At 40.8% G+C, this 21,867-nt stretch overlaps 2 protein-coding genes across 4 annotated transcripts; one reads left to right on the top strand and one right to left on the bottom strand.

Moving 5' to 3' along the window:
• Window positions 1-888: 888 nt before the first annotated feature.
• ska2 (spindle and kinetochore associated complex subunit 2) lies at window positions 889-7,417 on the bottom strand. The gene is made up of 7 exons (XM_080013312.1): window positions 7,370-7,417; window positions 3,849-3,944; window positions 3,577-3,753; window positions 3,306-3,380; window positions 2,902-2,932; window positions 2,119-2,257; window positions 889-1,559 (listed from the first exon to the last, which is right to left on the bottom strand). Exons 1-7 carry the CDS (start codon window positions 7,400-7,402, stop codon window positions 1,406-1,408), a joined length of 705 nt encoding a protein of 234 aa, XP_079869438.1. The 5' UTR covers window positions 7,403-7,417; the 3' UTR covers window positions 889-1,405.
• zw10 (zw10 kinetochore protein) lies at window positions 6,988-21,421 on the top strand. Of its 3 annotated transcripts, none has more exons than XM_080013310.1 (16): window positions 6,988-7,111; window positions 10,302-10,436; window positions 11,340-11,441; window positions 11,639-11,716; window positions 11,856-12,015; window positions 12,951-13,103; window positions 16,181-16,381; window positions 17,013-17,149; window positions 17,251-17,433; window positions 17,615-17,844; window positions 18,236-18,307; window positions 18,417-18,586; window positions 18,866-18,996; window positions 19,340-19,471; window positions 20,271-20,473; window positions 20,615-21,421. In XM_080013310.1, the coding sequence occupies exons 2-16, from the start codon at window positions 10,317-10,319 to the stop codon at window positions 20,733-20,735; spliced, it is 2,193 nt and encodes a 730-aa protein (XP_079869436.1). In that variant the 5' UTR covers window positions 6,988-7,111; window positions 10,302-10,316; the 3' UTR covers window positions 20,736-21,421. The 3 variants fall into 3 exon arrangements, with proteins under 3 accessions (XP_079869436.1, XP_079869435.1, XP_079869434.1); XM_080013308.1 differs by lacking the exon at window positions 6,988-7,111 and adding an exon at window positions 8,771-9,591; XM_080013309.1 differs by lacking the exons at window positions 6,988-7,111; window positions 19,340-19,471 and adding an exon at window positions 8,770-9,591.
• Window positions 21,422-21,867: the final 446 nt, after the last annotated feature.

The raw sequence follows: 21,867 nt of genomic DNA, 5'->3' as shown, positions 1-21,867 counted from the left end.
CAGCGACCCACACAAACACAGGGTCTCAAAATCGAAATGTACATCTAATGGGGGTCTCGCTTGTGTTTTTGAAAATGATCATTTAATAATATTAGAATATGCTCTTGTAAGAGCACACGTTGCCCCCCCCCCCCGGGTGCTGCGCTCGTCAGATGAGCGTGGCCTGGCTCCGCCGGCCGTACAGCCACGGCAATCCAGGCTATTCTCATTTGTAGTTCCACGTTGGTGGAACGAGCTGCCAAAAACGACCAGAGCGGGGACCTCCCTCTCTGTCTTTAAGAAGCACTTGAAGACCCAGCTCTTCAGAGAGTACCTCCTCTCCTAACTTACAATTACTTAGCACTACTCAGCAGTATTTATTGTTACACTAATGTCTCTGTCGCAATGTAGCTTGAATGTTATTCTCCCTTGTAAGTCGCTTTGGATAAAAGCGTCTGCTAAATGACTACATGTAATGTAAATATGTTATTAAAGATGTATATATCACCAGGAGAAATTCCCCGTATATGTAAGTGTACCTGGCGAACGACGCTGATTCCGATCTGAGGAGCGCGGTTGCCTTGATTTGCCAAGTCTGGGCAAAAATGTGTCCGAAAAAAGGCAAGACACCGAGAGGGTGGCGAGCTGTGAGCGTAAAGCCAAACTCTACGCTTAAAATAGTCTCCTCAGAAACCAACAGGTGATTTTGCAGTCCATTTTTTTTTTTTTTATAAATACTCCATGGTGCCAAAACGCCGCATAGAGACACATTGTTTCCACATTGGACAGACATGACTGTAAGGTTAACTTAAAGAATTTCATGAATACAGTATATCTAGCGAAAACATATATGTAGTATATGAACAGAGCAAACATAAGACCATATCCCACACACACACACACAATATGTAAGTGTAGGTATGGCATTTAGTGATGAATTTCTAAACAAACACTGCTTTCTGTTTGCTTTATTTCACTTGCTTGAAATAGTAAATTCATATCAGAAACAAATTGAATGGGTATCTGTAGCCCTCCCATTTACAACAATGGATATGGTATTTTCCAGACACATGACAGACTCCATTTGAACATTCTCCCATCTGTCTCTGAACTACGATTAATTGCCAAGAAATACTCCTAATATTTAACCCCCCCTCTTTCAAAATCACAACCCGGTAAAAAAAGTAAACTCCTTCTTGAACACTCCCCGACCAACAACGCACCCCATACAAAGTCTCGAGAGCTGAAATGCACAATAAAAATATAGTCCAACCTCAGAATGTATTAAATTATTCACCGTACAACATCAGAGCCGAATAACTGGATATTTCTTCAACGTGGGTGAACGCGGTGATGTCCATAGAAAAAGATCCTCGCAGTCTCGTTCAACCCAGGCTGTATGATGTTCTGATCTGCTGCGACGGATTCATTTTGAGCAGTTTGTTGGTCGGACTTTGTCGTCGAGTGTGAGCAGACGGACGTGATCCTTGTCGTCAAGCTCCACCAGGGAGAGGTGCTGCAGGATCTTCAGCTCAGCGTCACTGGCCTTAAAATTCATCTCCTGCAAATGCCGAGAACCACTGGGGAAAACAAACCAATAGTTTTTCCATGTTACACAAAATACTTGTACATTAATTGAGAAAACACATTCATTATTTATGTGTATAATAATTTGTTAAATAGACTTAATGAAACTGACTAATTTTATAAAAATTGCAGGCTGAGAGGCTTAAGAATTTCATCAGATATAGTTTTCCATATGAACGGTATATGTAGCTGTTCTAGTCACTCCAGCTTACTATTAAGTCTGGCACGCAAAGAAGAAAAATAATAGGTGTCGGATTATTATTACTAGCAAATACGTTTCATGTTTATATTTGTATAATATTGAATATTTATTCATTTGAGGTAATTGGGGTTCTAACACGACAATTACATTTAGTTAAAGTTCAGCAAATCAATTTCCAGGACTCTGACGTCTTTGTGATTTGTGCGTAAGAAATTGCCCAATGAGAATGAACCAAAGTTAAAACGACCCTTTGGCAGATAATGAAAAAAAAATGTTTTTCTAAAGTGAAGACAGCGCTGAGATCAGCAAGCACATCCTTGCTTTCAGTACTGGTGAACGGGGATAACAACCTGTTTGTTTTGGAGAAGTGCTGATGCAGCTGTAGGTAGAAAGCATTGAGTTCTGCCAACTGGACGTTGGAGCGAATGTTCCCTGGAACGGCTTCCAGCACCGCTTTGCTCAAGCTCTGGAACTCAGTTGGCGTACATGCTGTGGACAGACCGTAAATGTGTTTCTTACTGCAGCATTTAATAAGATGCACTGTAGAAGCTCCACTGAACATATTCACGGTTCAACAATCTGTATGGCATTGCACAAAAATGGCCTTGATGGAATGAGTGGCAAGGAAGAAGTCCTGGATAAGAGAAAAACAAACCCCACTAAGAAGACACCGCAAATTACAAACTAGCTCAATTTGATGTTATATTACCTAACTTAGTAGATTTTATTGGTTCTTGTAATATGATTGAATATAGCCTTACTATTTGCATGCATTATTTATTGTCCAAGATTAAAGTTTTCATTAATTGACTGAATTACATGTTATTTACAAATAGGTTAAAGCTTATTTGTGCATGACCTAAACATACAGAGAGAAAAAAAAGTAACCCAATATAATTACTTGAGTAGTTTTATAACTGTAACCTTTTATATTCTAATTTCTTCTTTCACTACTTCTGAGTGAATTTTCTCTGCAGTAGTAGTACTCTAAAGTAAGGATTTCCAGAACCCTTTCCACCTCGGGGAAGGACCAACAATACCGGTCTAGGTCAACCTAAAAGTTTGTGCTGCCCCATAAACACAAAATAATACTACTGTGACTGAAAGTAATTTGAGAATTAAGGTTAACTCACAATGTTGCTGTTTCTGGATGACGTCTGTAACCTGGAACCAAGAATTGAAAGACACCTTAATAAACTGAGAAATTAACAGTTTGCAAACAGTCCAACAGTTAATCAATTACTAACTGACTTTTCTAAATATTACCCCTAGTGGCAGCTGTTACCTCAGTGGAGGACGGGACCCCGGGTCTTGTCTAGTTATCAGTATTGTTTCATTTTCTACTACAAAAGACTCACCCCACACCCTTTCCTGTCTGCTACATTGGTCAGTTAATGGACAATGACGTGTCCGTTCTACTGTTTAATGCAATATTTTTTTAAAGTATTATCAGATGTTTGTTTCTGACTATTTTATTGAATTTAGATTCTGTGGAAGTCATACTTGGATGTTTCTTTGAGGCAGTTCAAATAGTTACCTCTGCTGTGTTTCGCGGAACATTGACACCAAGGAGCCCGGCTGCGTCCCACTGCGACTCTGTGAGCGGCAAGACCTACATATTGAAAATATAGCAATTAGTATGACTGGTTGGAAACCGGCAAGGGATATATTTTCTCCAAATTGTTTATTGTGTTAAAATTTAAACTGTCAAGAGCGTGGTCTGTTGAATTAGTGAACACACAATGATTTAATGATGTCAGGACAAAAAAAGAAAACAATTTTCAACAGGTATGAAAATGGGGCTTTACCTCCACATTCGCAGTCTCTTGGAATTGCTGAATCAGTTGCAGAGCACCGTCCAGGTGGTTTCTGATGGAGTCCATGGATTCTTTGTGTGCGGCCGTGATCTCCTTCACCTGTGTGCACAGGGCTTCATGCTTCGCTTTGATGGGCGCCAGGTTCTCCAGCAGTGAAACCACATTCTCCTGATGATACAAAATGAATCAATTAAAAAAAAAAATGTTGTAAAAAAAAACAAACACAAAGGAGCCGCCAACTTCCAAAGCGTCCTGCGACTCACCTCGACAGGAGCTCCGTCCTCTGAAGCACTGCTGTTGGTGAAGTCCTCCTTCAGCCGTTTCTCGATGTAATCCAGGTCAGCCTCAGACTTCTGGAACTGAACAAACAGTCTGCTTAACACTCTGGAGTAGTAGTTTCTGTTTGCTTTCCTATCTTATCTACAGGGACAGATGCTCAGTGTGAAAATCACAACGTCCTTTGAAGGGCCTCAACTACCAAATAAATAACGCCAAACAAAAACTAAACAATACATTCCATGGCCACCGGGCTCCACAGTTCAAGTTCAGTTCAATTAGTAATTGCCAACTGGAAATGACTATTGTTCACAGTAATGTTACGATTAAAAAACCCCAATAGAAAACAGTCGTACCTGTTAAGATTTTAGTACTAGGACACAATATCAGTACCAGTTTATCATGCAACACTCCTCAAAAAAAAAAAAAAAATGTCTATATCTATCTATTAAAAAAAACAACTAACAACAATGGACTACAGTGAGCAAGCAAGGCACAAATATTTCACACACACACACACACACACACACACACACACACACACACACACACACACACACACACACACACACACACACACACACACACACACACACACACACACACACACACACACACACACACACACACACACTTTGTGCCTTGCTTGCTCACTGTAGTCCATTGTTACAATACAATACAAATGGACTTCGCAAAAAGGATTGTTATTAAAAAAATATGAAAACAATATTCATGTAAATACTCAGCAGGCAATCTACTTTAAGCTCATAATTGTTTGATTGTTAATCGTAACATTTACAAAAAAAAAATTTTTTTAAAGTGCACTGGATCTTAGATGGTATAATTAATAGCGTCCTGTGTTAAGTGAAATTCTTTTACTCCTATAACTCAAAGTCAAATTTGCACTACTCTGGGAATTTATGGCCAGATATGACAGATTTCCCAGTGCATTGATATTGGTCTGCCAAGTCACGTCTTTCAAATGCTCAAGACCTACCTTGCTTAACACATAGCTCCATCAGTAAGGGTGTGAGCCAAGCACTGAAACCCTATAAGCAATATTGCACTACTCTCAACAAAGTGGACAGCAGAGGCAATACTGATAGGGTTGCAGGACTCGGGATAGATCCATGTTCTGTTAAGTACTGTACCGAGTATCCCATCATCTAAGGTCTCTTGATCGCTTTTGACCCATCAGACAATTATTTTATTGCTCTACAAATTGAATTGTCTAATTGGGGCGAGTCGATGTTTGCAGATGCTTTCAGATGCTTTGACAATACTATTGCACTGCTAGCTGTCCAATACAGTAGTGCAATAAAGTCAGAGCATCTGCCAGCAACATCTTAGCATTGTTGCGTGAACACTGAACAACTGTTGAGTTTGACATAAATCTCTCGATAAGGGCCAAGGTGAATGCGTTCTAGTATAACAGAATATTTTTTTGTGTTTGTTATGATTCACTGTGTGCAAGTGATTCAGTTCCAATGGTAAAAAGTAACTTTATAGTCAACATCAAAATACATTATTACAACCGGTCAAATCAGACGGTGAAATTATAGTAGGTTCTGTGGTTAAACAACATGCAATATCTTAAGGTTTTTATACAACGATGTTCTCTTATCAATATTTTATTTCGGTTGAAAATATATTAAGAATAACTCAATTCTGTTTTATCCCCTGAGCCAATCTGCCACCCAACATGCTGACCTTTCGGATTAATATCTGCATAGAAAGTCGCCGAAAGGTAGAAACAGTGAGTAGACAAAATAACAAATAGCTAGAAACCAATGGTTGACTTCAGTTCCACATGATAGGTTGTGCATTTTAATAGTATACTAGTTTGAATTTTCTTTCAATGCATACATTTTAATTACCTTGACCGTACTTTTTGCCATCTTCCTTAATAAAATTGCCCAATATGCCTGTTTTCCCAGTCAAATGGCTTTTGCCTATATAAGAAGCTAAATAGAAATAAATGAAAGATGTGAATATAAATAATAATAATAATAATAATAGTAGTAATTTCTTTAATTTATGCTGACACAACTGACCAATTCTCTTTAGAATACACCCATTTAGCTTTCCAGAATAACATCTTTATGAAATGTATAGATTCAACATAGTGAATATAATCAACCCTAACAGGGCCGTAAATGCATCAGATTAGGTTTTTCAGCAAGCTACAATATGACAAGTTTTACATTTAAATGTATTTATTAAATTCCCGGAGCACCAAAGTGCAAGTCCCATCAATTGCAGGTAATTTTATATTTTAATTTTTACGATGTTATGATCTTTATTTCTGGAACTACACAGTAGGTGCCTACATTTTTATATGTATTTGTATATTATTTATTTTAGGCTATTATAGTTGTGAGACTGAGCATAGCTTGGCAAAAAAAAAATATGCACACACATAATGTGTGTGCATATTTTTAACCAACTAACTTAGGGTTAGTTTGATAACAGTATCCTTCCAGTTAGAGTGCATGCCCACAAAAATGCAATATGGGGTTATTTTTTTCTTCAAACCATATATAGTGATAAATATCGATCAATATGGGAATTATTGTAAGTCGCTTTGGACAAAAGCATCTGCTAAATGACATACTGTAATGTAAACAATACCCCCGCCCTCCTCCTATGAAACCGCTCTGTTGACCCAAGTCAACATTTTACATAAGCTGTATCGCTCAAATGCAAATTAAAAAAAATAATATTATATATATATATATATATATATATATATATATATATATATATATCCCCATACATACATACATACATACATACATACATACACAATTATAAAACAAAATGAAATAAAAATAATTCCATATGTAGTAGTAGTAGGAGAGTCGAAATCACACAACGCAATGGCGCCAAGGCCTGGAGACGAACCAAAAAAAAAAAAAACAGGACTAAGACATGACTCAAATGAGAACAGAGGAGCTGTTCAGAATTGAAGGTGCGTACTGATCACTTCATTTGATCGAGTTCCCGGAGCTCGTCTACCCGCGGTCTCTTCGCGCTATCGGCCTCGTAGCCGACACATCGGCCACAGACTGGATGGTGCGGAGAGAGGGGGGGGGGGGGGATGGCATTGCGCGATGAACGGCAACTCAAGACTAACATGGATAACGGACGCGGTGCAACTGGAATACACCAGAATGTACATCCGTACATGTTATGTATCCCTATGTGACGGGGCATTCGGAGCAAACATGTAGAACGACTTACTCAACCGGTGAGTGGGATTATTCTACCCGGAGAGAGGAGCCCATGTTGTTTTTTTTTTTTTTTTACGTGCGGCCATATATGAAGCCGTTAGCGCGCTAACGTTGTACATTTCCCGCTTACGCCGAGTGACACCGTGTGGATGGTTGACCTACGGTGGGATCACACAAGGGCATCGTTGTTGTTTTTTTGTTTGTTTGTTTGTTTTAAATGCCTTAGAAAACCAAAGCGTATTATAAAAAAAAAAAAAAAAAAAAAAAGCGCTCACCATCGCCTCCAGCTTCTCCACCGTGGTCTCCATGTTGAATAGTTGACATTCCTCAAACAGGAAGCCCCATAATTAACGTGCCGCTGCTGGGCGCGTTCCGATTGGCCGACTTGTCCACAACGATCGCGGCGGATCGGCCAATGGGGGCGGCGCGAGAGATCCCGCGGACTGGCGTGAAGGCGGGACGTGGCCCGGTCCGCGTCGCGCGGCGCCGAGTGCGAAACGCGTCCGAGGCCGCGGCGAGACGGCAAAGCGCCGTGCGAGGACGACCGGGGGGTGGCATGTGGTTCTCCAAACTCTTCACACAACCCCGCAGCAGCAGGCTACATACTGTACCAACGTTGGTCATTCAATGCAAAAAAAAACAAAAAAACAACAACCACCCAAACGCCGATTAGAAGCAACACATTTGATCATTCAAAACGCCAGCACTAGTTTTCTTTCAATATGAATGCTGAGTCGTTGAACCTGGTCCTAAAATCCCTGCTAATAGTGTGCCTTCTTACACTAGACACAATTTTGTAGCCGAGAAGTGAATACTCTGTATTTCTCTTTTGTTGTTTATATGAATGCATTTACTCATTTGCTCAGATTTGTCAATATAATCTATAGCTTTGAATATAGCACAATACATGCAACAGGAATGAGACATGGAACTACTACGGAGAAGGCTACACTTGTGTAACGACTATATAGCAATTACAAAAGAAATAGAAAAACAAGTCCAGTCCTGTAAAATGATCACATTAAGTTGGACAAACTCATTTTGATTTAGCCACTGTGGGAGGCCGTGTTGAGCTTCAAGGGAAAACAGGCCTGGTTTTTTTTGTTTTGTTTTGTTTTCTCCCGTCCATAAGTGAATTGCCCCGTAATCCTGAAAACATTAAGTACATGTAAGTGTTGTGATTTGAAAAAAAATATTTGCGTGATATTGTGATATTCTGGTGGTTGCCAACAGAATCGAAATGCGAGTAGTGGTTCCAATAGCGTTTATATTCGTGCTATTGAAAAACAATGGAACAGATATTTACTAATAGGATTATTTTCTGCAGACTTTGAAAATGGTTCCAGAAGAGGTTGAAGCACAATCTACTCTGTAGCTGTTCTGGATTTGGAATTTAAAGAAGCCAAGTAAAAAACACAACAACAAAAAAACCCTGCCACCAGGGGAAGCTCAGGAAGGGCTTGTTTTATTTTCTAAAGGCCCCTATAGTGTTTTACTGACCTGTCGCTCAATCTCACCAAAGTAAATCTCAGTGGTAACAAAAGGTCATTTATTGCTCGAGAATCTATACAAAGAAAGCAATGAGGTGTGGCGGAAAACATGGGATTGAGACACAAAATCCAGTCTATGTCAGTGTGGCAACCAGGCATTGCTTTTTTTTTTTTTGAGCCTGTGTAAAATATGGACCTAAAAGTTAACTAGAAGATAGAAAATGTGTAAATATACAGTAAACCTAAAGCAATAAAAAGAAACACAACAGTAAGCAATAAACCTAAAAAGAAACAATGGACCGTACAAATTTGGCAATACATAATAACCTAATGATAAACAATGACTAGAAACCTGAAAACAATAACAAAAAGAAATAAGCAATAAAACCAAAAAAAAAAAAAAGGAAGCAATGAACAAAGATAAATAAAAATAAATAAACAAACCTTAAAAATAACTAGAAGAAAGAAGGACGTATCAATGAGTTTCTTTGCGTTCTTGAAAACTGAACCGTCATTTATTTTAAATGTCAACAACAAAAAAAAAGCCCGTAAAAACAAACAACTGGCTTTGTACGCGGATCGGCGTGTCATATCGTTTTTTTGGGCGATAGGGGGCGGCACATGCGCGCAGTTAGTGTCGAGCCTCCCGGAATTACGAGCACACGAGCCGGAGCGACCCGCCAAGAAACGCGAAGAAGAAGAAGAAGAAGAAGCAGAAGAAGAAGAAGCAGCAGAAGAAGAAGAAGAAGCAGCGACACATGCCGGAGCCGGAGCCGCCAACCCGGACCAGCCAATCAGAGGCCCCCGTGCTTCCAAAGTTCGATGCGGAGGAGAAGGCGAGAGGCTTCGCCAACTCCCCTCGACAAGGAGATACGGTTCTTATGAGCGCGGACTTGTGCACGATGGCGTCGTTTGTCACGGAGGTGTTGGCCAGCTCCGGGAAACTCGAGAAGGGCGACGTTGCCAGCAAAATAAGCAAGATGTCGCGGAAGGTGCAGGATACCAAGGTAACACACGCTAGTGTAGCAGCAAGCTAACGTTGAACCCGTGGCGCTGTTCTCACGCGTAGACCCCCCCCCCCCCCCAAAAAAAGAAACACAACAACTGAACCGGTGTGAGATACCATGTGATAGTTGACGCTTTAGACTTAACTTCGGTCAACAGCTAACACTGTTATAAACCAACCTTGTGTTGCTGCTTCTGTCCTGTATTGCGCAGTGCAACCTCGATCGATGACCATAGCCCCCCAAATTCAAATTCAAGTGTCTTGAGGGCAACACGATTACGTCTTGATTAGGATAACATAATTTCTACCTGTATATCTGTTTGACAGATTGTTTATTTATTATTTATTTAAATACATCGACCCACATTTTCGTTAAAAAAAAATAAAAAATGAATAGGAATACGATTTTTGCTCTCTTTTCTTATGGGTGGCAGGGATATATTTCGGATTCAATCACAGGGGAATGGCCGAGCATAGATACGTGCGTTTTTAAAATGTAACCTGCTGGAAATAAAAGCTTTCTTTCCATCTCTTGCAAATTCTAGCTTTATTCATCTAATTCAAACTTGTGTTTGTTTAGATTTTTGTCAAAATGTATAATCTGCGTAGTTATATTATCTACACAGCAGTAAGTATGTAGCTATTAACCAATATATGAGTATAAGTGAAACATTGTGGTTGGCTGAGTTGTTCTGGATACATTTCCTACAGGAAGAAGTGTGTGACATGATCGCCAAGCGATATATAGAGTTCCTGCCCAATCTTCAGAGTTCTGAGGAACTGATGGTACAGGTCGACGAAGTCTCCAAAGAAATGGACACCCTCAAAAATTGCATTCAGACCGAAGTAAGTGTGATGGGTTTCATCTGGAATTCAGTTTTTGTGAGAAGGATGCTGAATTTAGGAGGTTACCTCTAAACTACAGAGTGTCTGTAGTTTAGATTTAGTGAGAAATGGACATTGTCCACCTGGAAATCGGACAACACACCCAATTATAAGAAAAGAGAAAGTGGAGTGTGGAAAAGTATGTTTTTGCATACTATTACCACAATTGTGTATTCTATATGTGAGCTACAGTGTTATGGCAGTTATTTGGCATACATTATAGCATACATAGTCAGTGTAGGGGCCGTTTAGCTGCGCGCAATCTCAGCGCGTTCCATTAATTGTCATTTCATTAATTATACTGACTTGTTGATGGTCTTGATTGATGGCTGTTGATACTTTGATTCTTGCATTATGATGAATGGGTTTTTGAATGGGAAATATATTTCTTCACAAAGGTTGGAAAGAATGGAAATCTGGGCGATATCAAAAAACGTAGCCAAAACAAATGTAAAAATGGTTGAGAAACGTTCTCCTCCACTGTCAATAGGCCTCTTCCTAATTACAATACAGGTACATTGTATGTCTGTCATTGTCTTATCATTAAAATAAGTGTGTAAAACTTTAATAACTAGTAACTGCTGGACAAAATGTTTGAATTCCTGTCCGGCTCACTATTATCATAAAATGTACAATGCTCTTTTTATGTTGACCACACCAGCTTAAAGGTCATGCACTTTTGAATAAAAACAACTGCCTACCTCCATTTAGCTTTTATTGATTTTATTCGATTGCCATTGTTTTACGCATGCCATTTTGAGCACTGGGTGATATTCAACAGGCGAACAGGCTCCCATTGAATTATTAAGGATCACAACTGTTGTCCCTGTTTATTTATGTGTGTACATGTGTATACGGACACAGGTGCAGGAGGAAATCCATGTTACTATGACCGAGTATGCAAAACTGAAGCAGCAGCTGGAGAAAAACACTTTAATACTGACCATGCTTGGACATTTAAAGGAGGTACACTGCTCTTGAACTGTTTTCACTTGACTTATAACATTGCATACATTACAATAGACTGTCCACTCGGACTCCAGTGGCCTGAATGGGGGGGTTCCATGACAGCGCTTCATTAAAAGGTCAACTTTGCAAACATGATAATTAGGGCTGGTGTTGCCCATGCCAGTTAATCGGTGTGCTCTCTTCTCTTGTCTCAGTTTCACAATGCAATGGAGGAGTTTGACAAAGCCCTGGTGAATAAGAAATACATTGATGCAGCCAGGCAGTTAGAAAGGGTAAGAAGTACTTTCACTCTGTGTATTTTCTCTACTCACAACAACACATTAGTTGCGTTTCTGTGGCACAAATTAATATGCAACAAGGACAAGCGGAGTGCCGTGACCTATATGTTTTCAATGCCTTGCTGTTTCCCAGGTGCAGCACAGTGCAGATTCCCTGAAGGCATGGGATAGTTTGGAGCTGCCTCTCCTGCCAGCCCTCAGGTCTGAGCTGATTATTCAGAGAGAGAACTTAATCTACCACCTTAGTGATGAATGGAAGAAACTAGCAGTTTGGAAATTACCGCCTTCAAAGGGTAGGAGTTTTGTATATGATATTATGGAGTTATTAAGAAAGTGCCGGGGTGTGTTTTGCCACAGTATCTGAAATTGTCTGTCATCAAAATTGGCATACTTGTATGGACCTTAAAAGCCAGTTATACAAATTTTAACCTATACACTAATAGTTTATCGCCTACCTGTGAAACCAGGAATCCTCAAAGAAAATTCAATTAATATTCTGTTTAGATTGTAACTTCAGGATGCTAATCTCAGGTAACTCATAACGATAGTGAAAAGGGAGTAGCATTATTTTATGTGACGGCATTAGGGCCACTACAGGTTTTTTTTTCATAGCGGGAAGGAGGCGGGGTGGGGGGGGGGGCAATATTCTGAGAAAAAAGTTGTACATTTACGAGTAAAAAAAACTTTGATATATCCAAGATTAAACTAGTCAATGCCTGTTTAAAAAGGACAAAAAAATGTTTGTGTCCTAATACTCTATTTGTTATCATACCTTTCCCGTCATATTGTTTTTGTATCATTTGTCCTTTATTTAATTATCATTTCGCGCGTGCGTGCCTGTGTGCGCACGCGCACACACTCATATCATATATTTGACTCTTTCATATACAGTATCTCTTTCATTAGACTCTTTCACATATAGTCTTAATGTAATTTATTTATTGTCATAAACGGTATTTGACATTTTTTGATTAAAAAATAAAAAAAAAAAAAAAAACTTTGGATATCATACATAATATCACCACATAATTCTGTGTGATGAACACTTTTTTACACTTTGGATGTATGCGCAGACCTTGTGATTCATACTGCACTTTCATTGGATCTTATGTGATTTAATTGGCCATTCAAGAGTCTATTGATTAAGGAATATCCACCATGCTAATGGCCCCACATGGCATCGAACAGATAAGAGGGTAATCAAAAACAACCTTTTGTCTCAATCCAGAGCCAGCAGGCCTGAAGTCTTTCCTGGAGACTGAACTCAAGCTGACCCTCGGTTGCAGTAAGGATGGAGAGCAGAGCCCCCCTGAACTGCTTTGCTGTGTCCTCCGAGCTCTGGCCCTCCAGGGAGAACTTTGGAACAAGATCAGAGTCTTCAGTAAGGCCACGTAGCTTTTATTCGACACAATTTAAACCTTTTCCCCTGCAATTATCTGCCAATGACCGTAGTCTGCTATGAAGGACCCTTAAGAAAAGAGATTTACTGATGATACTCTTAAAGAGGACCGATTACGAAAACCTCACTTTTTCAGTGCTTGTGCACATACGCTTAGGTCTGATGGGCCTACTGACACACAAACTGAAATAAGACAACTCAGTCAGTTTTTTGTGAGCTGTCTATTTCAGAAAAAATGTCTTGAAACAACCCGTTCATATTTGTCTCCCGACCCTACGTTGGGCTTCAGTAGAATGAGAACCGCCCCCCATATGAGAGTAACTCCACCCACGGCTGGAGAATAATACAAGTGAACAAATCTTTAAAAGAAAGCGAAAGTAATACCAACTGTCCATGAAGAAACGGCAGACAATGGAAATGTAAGTATTTCGAAAATAATTCTGCTGTTTCTTTTAAAAAAAAAAAAACTATGCGTAAAAGTATGCGATAGACTGTAGGCAGCGTGATCCGCTGGGAGTTTCTCCAAACAAAACCAATAAAAAATTGTTTTTGTTGTAGCAGTTTTGTTTATTTGTTTTCTGACATTTACATGAAACAAAGAATCCCCACGTCCGAGAGTCCTGTTGAGGTGTCCCCCACAAACTTGAAGCACGGCAACAAAAGTTGCTCAATTCTAAATTAGGCCTAATATTAGTGAAGATTCTGCAACTGGAATGCTTATTTTTCTCCTCATATTTGTTCGGCAGCACATTTTGGAGGTGAAAGTTTACGTACTTCATACAACAGGCTAGAGCAGGGGTGGGCAAACTTTTTGGCTCAGGGGCCACATTGACTTTTAAAATTTGACAGACGGGCCGGGTCAGCACAAGATGCATACATATCAAACAAAAACAGAAAAAAAAGCATTACAGTGTTAATAAACTTACCTTTTCGTGGGAACAGTGCTGTTGATCACCCATTTTTGCCAGTGCATCGTGGTCTGGTGTTAGTTTTGTTGTGGCAATTCTCAGAACAGATCTGAGGTGTTCATCGCTCAACTGGGATCTGTGGGGTGCTTTGTTGGTGTTCATCACACTAAAAGTCTGTTCACACACAGAGCCAAACAGCACCAGCATCCTCTGTGCCATCTTCTGGATGTTTGGAAATTTGGCTGCGCTTAATGAAGCATAAAACTCATCCAGTTAAAGAGAGTTGAACTTCTCCTTTAAGACGGTGTCACTTTGGAGATCAGTCAGTTCCAACTGCAACTCCTGTGGCGCCGTTTCAGGGTCTTGTGAGAAGGGACATGACACCAGCTGAAGTGACTTGTCAATTTTTGTATGCATTTCATGCACAAACTGGCCTTTCTCTTGTAGCTTCACGTTCAGCTCATTCATGTGTGTCAGTATGTCCACAGCAAAAGCTAAATCACAAATTCAATCTGTGTCACTCAGCTCAGGAAACTTGTCAGCGTTCTCAAGTAGCTCCAAAAATGCGATAATCTCCTGTTTAAGCTCCCACACTCGTTGACATACTTTCCCCAAACTTAACCAGCGGACATTAGAACGGTAAAGCAAGTCCCTGTGATCAGCATCAGTTTCTTCAAGAAACTTAATAAACTGACGATGGGGAAGTCCCCTCGCCCGAAAAAAGTTAACGAGTTTTACAGCTGGCTTCACCACGTGGTCAAGCTGCAATACGGATTTACACAGTGCTTCCTGGTGAATTATGCAGTGTAGGAAAATGACCTCCTGCTCAGGGTTGTCCTCTTTCACCCTCTCCTGGATTCTTTTGAGCAGTCAGACATTTTTTCCCCATCAGATTTGGCGATCCATAGGTAGCTTGTGCCTCTTGATGACCGCCGACACACTGTCATACAAGTCCTCTCCCCGTGTTTTCCCTTTTAGGGATTCCATGGCCATAAACTCCTCCGTTTTCTCAAAATTGTCATTAATCCCTCTGATAAAAATTAAAAGCTGAGCGGTGTCCTTTATGTCATTATTTTCGTCCAGTGCCAAAGAATAGAATGTAAATGACTCCGTTTTTTTGTTTAGCTTGCTAGCTAGGTCTTCATCAATTAATTCAACACGGCGAGTCGCTCTCCTGCGTGATAAGCTAATTTTTTCAAATTTGTTCTTGCCCTCAGGACACAAGATACCTGCTGTCTCTACCATGCACTCTTTGAGAAACTCCCCTTCGGAGGCTTGCTGGCTTTTGCTAATTTGAATGCCAGCAAACTTTCCTTCATGCTTAATTGTTGGATGGCAGTTTGTCGGATAAAGATGTTTTGCTGAGCCTGCAAGCCAGCTGCCAACCTCTGAGCGTTAGCCGTCCGTTATGCATTGATTTTTGTTAGTGTAATTAGCACGCTTTGTGGAAAAGTGAGGGCTGATGTATTCCTTTAAAACCGCAATCGTTTCTTGGCAAATAAGGCATACAGCCTTTGACCAGACCTAGGTAAAAAAGTATTTAGTTGTCCATTCCTTATTAAACACTCGGCACTCACTGTCCACTTTTCTTTTCTTTGGCCCACTCATTGTTGCAGATGGGTTCAGAGTAGTAGCATAGTAATAACTGAGAGTAGCTCGGGCTCCAGTCACTGCGCCTAAAGCGCCACCTGGTGAAACGCCAGGCATTACAGGTCAAGGTGAAATGAATGCAGTCATAATTATGAATTCTGTACCAATCTTCGGCGGGCCGGATTAAAAACACCAACGACCTGGACTAGAGGCATGTTAGAATGCCTAGAATGCATAATCTCAGTGGTATTTTCAGCAACAAACTTCAAAAACATGTTTTGGGGACCTCAGAGACCTATGGGACTCAGACACCCTACCCTAAATTCCCATGGTTCAAGAAGGCATGAGAGAAACTGCTGGTTTTTCATGATGCAAACCAGTCGTTGAGCCTCATGGCCAGTGTTGCTCTATTGTGTTTAGAACCATTTTGGAAAACTTGACAGGCATCTGATCTAAATACTATGAATGGCACTCCGTTGGCAACAGCTGTTCCATTTCTATAAATGATCCATCCCAACACAACCCTCATTCCTCGCTGTTAGCTTCTGTTCCCTTTTTCAGGTCAAGTGCTGCTGAAGAATATGCTGAAGCCGCTGATCATCCACCCGGCCTTGACTGTGAAGGTGATGGAGCACCCGGCTGAAGGCACCACCTTGGCCCTGCAGTGTCTGGAGAAGGACGGCAGCAAGGTGCACTCCAGTCCCTCTCAGGCCTACAACAAGCTGCTCCTGGTGCTCAAGACACTGCACTCACATCTGCTGGGTATGGCCTGCTGCGGCTGTTTTTTTTTTTTGTTTTTGTTTTTTTTAAACCGGGCTGTTTTGGCTGGTGTCACCTTCCACATCATGTTCTGCCAAGCACTGTATTCATAAAGACCAAATGCAACATCGAACCTTGTTCGTCTGAATCCAACAGTGTTGGGTGGCATAAAACACAGACGAATATGCAAACTGTGCCTAAATCAATCCTGGTCATTTATTTAAACCACCAGAAGCAAACACATCTTGCATATCTTATAACATATCTTATATTATTTATACTGGCAGAGAGATAACTTGACATAAAATCAACATCAACATAGTATGTCTCAACGTTGACAATAGTTCTGCATTTGATGGTAGACTTTTTTTTTTTTTTTTTTTTCTCCCTTTCTTCCAAGAAGCTGTTAGACTGTCATAGTTATTCAGGTTCTGTTATGTCTCTATCTTTACATTATGGTTTTTTTTTTTTTGTTTTGTTTTTTAATTGTTACACCCTCATTTAGTAATTACTGCTTACCCCATAGTCCCTATGTGCAACCTCTATCCAATTATTTAATCTATTCATTTAGGCAATTTAATTTAGGTCTTCACTTTTGCAGAGCAAAAATGAATACAATTTCACTCTGTGTCAGATGTGTCCGTGGGAAAAAGGCAGCTCTCAACCATTCTGGGAGAGCTAATTTGGGAGGAGGTGTCCAACTGCATCATCCACGAGTGCCTCCTGTACTCCATCCCTACCGAAAGTAGCCAACTGGAAAATTACAACACGGTATGATATAGATACTGCACTTTTGTACAGAAAGAGCATAGCACAAGATCTTTTTTTTTTTTTTAATAATGTAATTTTGTTTTTATTGGCGCCTGCTGAAGGTCATCAAGGAGACGGAGGAATTTGAGAAGTCCCTGAAAGAGATGCAGTACCTGCAGGGAGACTCGACAGCTCTGCTAAAATATGCCAGGGATGTCAACTGTCACTTTGCCAGCAAGAAGTGCAAGGATGTGATTGTGAAAGCGCGAAAGCTCATGACTTCCAAGATTCACAACACAATCAGAGTATGTGCACACATTCGAATCCCCATCCATTGCATCACGCTATGACTGCACGGTATTGGGTTTCAGGGTCTGATAGTCTCAAGTACTCGTTCTTGAAATAGTAACCAATCGCTGGGATCCCGTTTGGCCCATTTAAGGTGCTGCTGTCGCTTGTATCTAATAACTGCTGATGTTTCATCAGATCACCCCAAATTCCAAGATGGTGCTTCCCAAGCTTCCCGCCCACCGTTCACAGGGCAGTCGGGATGCCGACAAGGCTCTGGGAGCGGAGGAGGTTCCGCTGCACAATGAGAAGCAGCTCTCAGCCAAGACGCTGTGCCTGCCAGCCTGTCGCATCAGCGAGTCTGTCCAGCAGCTGATGGAGCTGGCTCTCAACACCCTCTGTGAGGCTATCGGAGGCTCCACCCAATGGTAGGCCCATACTTCTTGGAAGACCTATGGTTGGAATCTGGAATCCGTGGAATCGTCAACACCGCTATGCAGGAAATAAAGTGCACTTCAATTTCGGGGCAGTTGTCACATCACTTTGATTGTGAATTGTATAAATATCCCCTGTGCATGTTGATTCATGTTTCTTCCTATGTGTAAACATGTACATATACTTTATATACACATGTGTATGAGTTCCTTTTTTGCCAGTTTTGGTGGCAGGTTAGTTAATAAAAGGTATGTTTAAAAACTGAACTTGTTTAAGTTTTCTAAAAGCTACCAACCAATTCATATTTGAACTATTAGTTGCATTGATATCAGTTGAGAGCTCACCAGTCATTGTTCTTTGTTTTGGTTTTTTTCCCTCCTTTAGTGCGGTGCAACTATTTTTCACTGTGAGAAACATATTCCACCTGTTCTGTGATGTTGTGCCTACTTACCACAAGTAAGAATCTTACCGTCTCTAGCGTCAGCTCTGCACTTCGCTAGTTGCCCCGATTTTTCTGCTCCGAGCTCAGCTACCTCAATTGACTGATGTTTTCTGCTTCATCCAGAGAGAACCTGCTCAACTTCCCCCACCTGGCAGCGATCCACCACAACAACTGCATGTACCTGGCTCACCATCTGCTCACCCTCGGCCACCAGTTCAGGCCCCACGTGACGCAGCTCCTCAGCGAGAGCATCGCCACCTTTGTGGACCTGGTGCCATGTTTCAGGAAGCTTGGTGAGTGAAAGGTTGTTTGTCTTTTTCCTTTACTTGATACTGACAGGTTTATACATTTTGAAAATGGTTGTATCAAATTATATTTTACCGTTTATTTACAGTTTTCTTTGCGTCTCAACACAATGCACCTTACAACTTGGCTTCCCATTCTCTAGAGAACAAAAGCATTTAGTCTGTTAGAAAGACGGTCTGTTGTTGCTGCTCTAAAACGAATCACATAGTCCCCAGATGAGACTAGGAAAGGTGTCAGCCTGGTGATGCTAGCGCTGTGTTTGCCAGGCGCTCAGTGCTTCCTAGCGCAGCTGAATGTCCAGAGGGCAGAGCTCCTGGAAAGACTGTCCACAGCCCGTAACTTCTCAAATCTGGAAGACGAGAACAACTTCATTGTCGCCAGCAAAGCCATAAAACAGGTGAGTTCACTACACAATACACAAGTACACAATACGCCATTCATTGAGGCACGTAAGCTCAACTCAACTCAAAATCTGATAGAGAGAAGTTCTTGACACTACAGAAAGCCTATGTGACTGTGTTTGCTCAGCCACAAATCAGTTTTGAACACTTACCACTTCAAAAGATTCTTTCACATGAACAATTAAAAAATTGAAAAGATTGAAAAAATTGAATTAAAAAGAGTCAGGCCCAGAGAACGATTGGCTGGCCCACGTTGAGCATCTAAGCAGTTGGGTTGTGGTGATATATTGTCTTTTTTTAAAAATTATTAATACTTTTTTTTTTATTCTGTGTTTTTAGGTCCTCCATCAGCTGAAACAGTTGGGCATAGTGTGGCAGGATGTTCTGCCAGTCACTAACTACTGTAAAGCCTTGGGCGCTCTGCTTAACACAGCCATTTCGGAAGTCATCGCCAAAATCATGATACTCGAGGTTTTTCCTTCCTTTGTGTTTTTCTACTCGTCCTTGTTGTCGATCCTTGGCCGTTTAACAAGTTGTAATTGCAATATGGTAAAACTGTACAACTTCAGTGTGATGAATGCAAGGAAACCATGCCAGTCCCGGGGTTTTAAACCTCGGTCCTCGTTTGTCAACCTTCCTGCTCTCGGATGTTGATATTACACGTGAACCCAGTTTAGTTAAGCGACTCTGTTCGCTCTCCGTTTAAAATCCCATTTAAAAGACAAGACAACAGAGGTGTCTCTTTTTTTTTTTTTTTTTTTTTTTTTTTTTTTGTACAGCTTGTTATTGAAGGACTAAATGCACAGTTATGTCACAATAAGCCCGTGTGACATAATATTTGCCAAATAGATGTTCTGCTGTGGATGTTTCTGCTGTCCACTTCCGGACATTGTACAGTACGGTTGGATTTGACAAGTTGCCATTTCCAGCGAGGAACAAGAAATAACATTCCTTAGTAGGTTTGAGGAGGTAGGAGTGGGAGATCGAAGGAAATTGGCCAATCAGAAGAAAGTGGGAGGAAGGGGGAGGGGCCGAGCTAATCATGCAGAGCTATTGTAGTGGAAATGAGCAAAAAAGGTCCCACTTAAAGAAAAACATCTACGATATTGTAAATAATGTTTAGCGGTTCTCACATTGAAACAGAGGGATTCTCCTTTCGGTGTGCGCAGATTTTAAATCATTTTAATGCAGGATTGAGAAATGAGGGCAGGTTGAAAACAAAGCCGATATTATTCATACATTTATTCACGAGAGCCGCTCTAACGTGCAGGACATCTCCTCGGAAGACGGCGAGAACCTCTACACACTGTGCCAAATCTTCGTGGACGAGGGTCCGCTGGTCTTCATCCCGCTGGAGGACGAGCGCCAGAACAGGAAGTACCAGGAGGAAGTTCCCGTCTTCGTCAAGAAGTGGATGACCCTGAAGGAGCTGGTGGTGGTGCTGCGCGCCAGTCTGCAGGAGATCGTCAACAGGTGAGGGGGTGGGGGGAGACGCTTCATCACACCCAGCGCAGAACTCCACCGAGAACACATTTGGGGCTCAGTAAACCCGAGGCCCCGGTCCCGATTTGTTCCTCTCGATATTGTTCAACACCTGGTCTCGCTTCTCTGCAGGTGGGCAGAAGGAAAAGGTCCGCTGGCGCTGGAGTTCTCCAGCTCAGAGATGAAGAGCCTGGTGCGAGCCTTGTTCCAGAACACAGAGCGGAGAGCGGCAGCGCTGACCAAGATCAAGTAACTGGAACCACGGCACGCGCTCACTTTCAGAGCACTTGGTTCATAGTGTATTCCATAGAGTTTTTGTACAGCAGTTGCTTTGCATTTGTACCTGTTCTGTGTGTGTTCTTTATGGGAAGGCACGCTGATTGTTTTTAGAGCTTCAGAAAAGGTTAATTTGTTACCAGCACGAAACACGTTGTTGTTGTTGTTATCGTTATTGGTTAAAGTATGGCTCATTTTCTTCTTGTATTACACACTGTTGCATTTGGTATGTATGTCACTACTTCGGTAATAAAACTCGCAAAGTTGTTCCTCTCCCAAAGAGATGAATTTAACCCCAGAGAATGAAGACCAGGATGCGATCTATTCTGGTGACTCAATAGTTATAATAATAATAAAAATAACATTAGTTGTATTTATCTATATATGCATGTGGCTGCATAAACCAGATGTCATTTTGTTTTCCCCAATCATCTGTTTGTTCCAGCTACATTGTTCACAACACTATAGCTAGTCGTGCCTTAGTGGTTTCTATGCAAACTGAAGAGCAAACTTGACGATGTCTCTTGTTTTGTAAGAACTGTAAACGTCACAAAGCTCTTTATACCTGTCTGTCTGACTCCATAACCAAACCTGTTTCTGCCCAACACCTAATGAGCCGAACCGAAGCTTTATTCCAAATTAAAGTTGTATTTATGATTCAGATGGTGGATGGTGTGCGTGATCTCTTCTGGGTAAATTCAATTATGGGCTATTGCTCAGACTCTGTTTTAAATTGTGTTTTGAAATGATTTGCTTAGGCATGTTTTTCTAAGAATTATGGGATGTTGAAAGCTTCCTCTTCAAACATGCAGTTTAGTAATCCATTTACAGTGTACAATCTGTGGGCTGTACAGTAATACATGATTTAGTTTTTAACCGTAGATGCAAATAACTTTCACAGATAAAACAATTAGTACACCACCAAAGCCAAGATGCATATTTAATATTATGGTGTATATAGGGATTTTATCAAGCCAGATATATATATATAATTTTTTTTTTTTTTTTAAGACCCAGAATGTCATCTCCCCTCATGTCAGGGTTCATAGGTTTTGTCTTTGTTGTCTTCAGTACAATACTAAAACGTGGCAAAGATTCAACACGTACAG

Source organism: Zeus faber, assembly GCF_960531495.2.
Source record: "Zeus faber genome assembly, chromosome: 14".
Classification (NCBI taxonomy): Eukaryota; Metazoa; Chordata; class Actinopteri; order Zeiformes; family Zeidae; genus Zeus; species Zeus faber.
The sequence above is the reverse complement of the archived record's forward strand: the minus strand, read 5'-3'. Positions and strand labels throughout refer to the sequence as shown.

Bases quoted from the DNA above. Each gene is read 5' to 3' on its own strand.
- zw10 (XM_080013308.1), top strand. From the start codon at position 9,343: ATGCCGGAGCCGGAGCCGCCAACCCGGACCAGCCAATCAGAGGCCCCC. The intron at 9,592-10,301 runs GTAACACACGCT...CATTTCCTACAG, and splicing joins GGAAGGTGCAGGATACCAAG to GAAGAAGTGTGTGACATGAT. The intron at 17,845-18,235 runs GTAGGCCCATAC...TCCCTCCTTTAG, and splicing joins ATCGGAGGCTCCACCCAATG to TGCGGTGCAACTATTTTTCA.
- ska2 (XM_080013312.1), bottom strand. From the start codon at position 7,402: ATGGAGACCACGGTGGAGAAGCTGGAGGCGATG. The intron at 3,754-3,848 runs GTGAGTCGCAGG...TTGTATCATCAG, and splicing joins AGGACGGAGCTCCTGTCGAG to GAGAATGTGGTTTCACTGCT. The intron at 2,258-2,901 runs GTGAGTTAACCT...GTCTGTCCACAG, and splicing joins CATCCAGAAACAGCAACATT to CATGTACGCCAACTGAGTTC.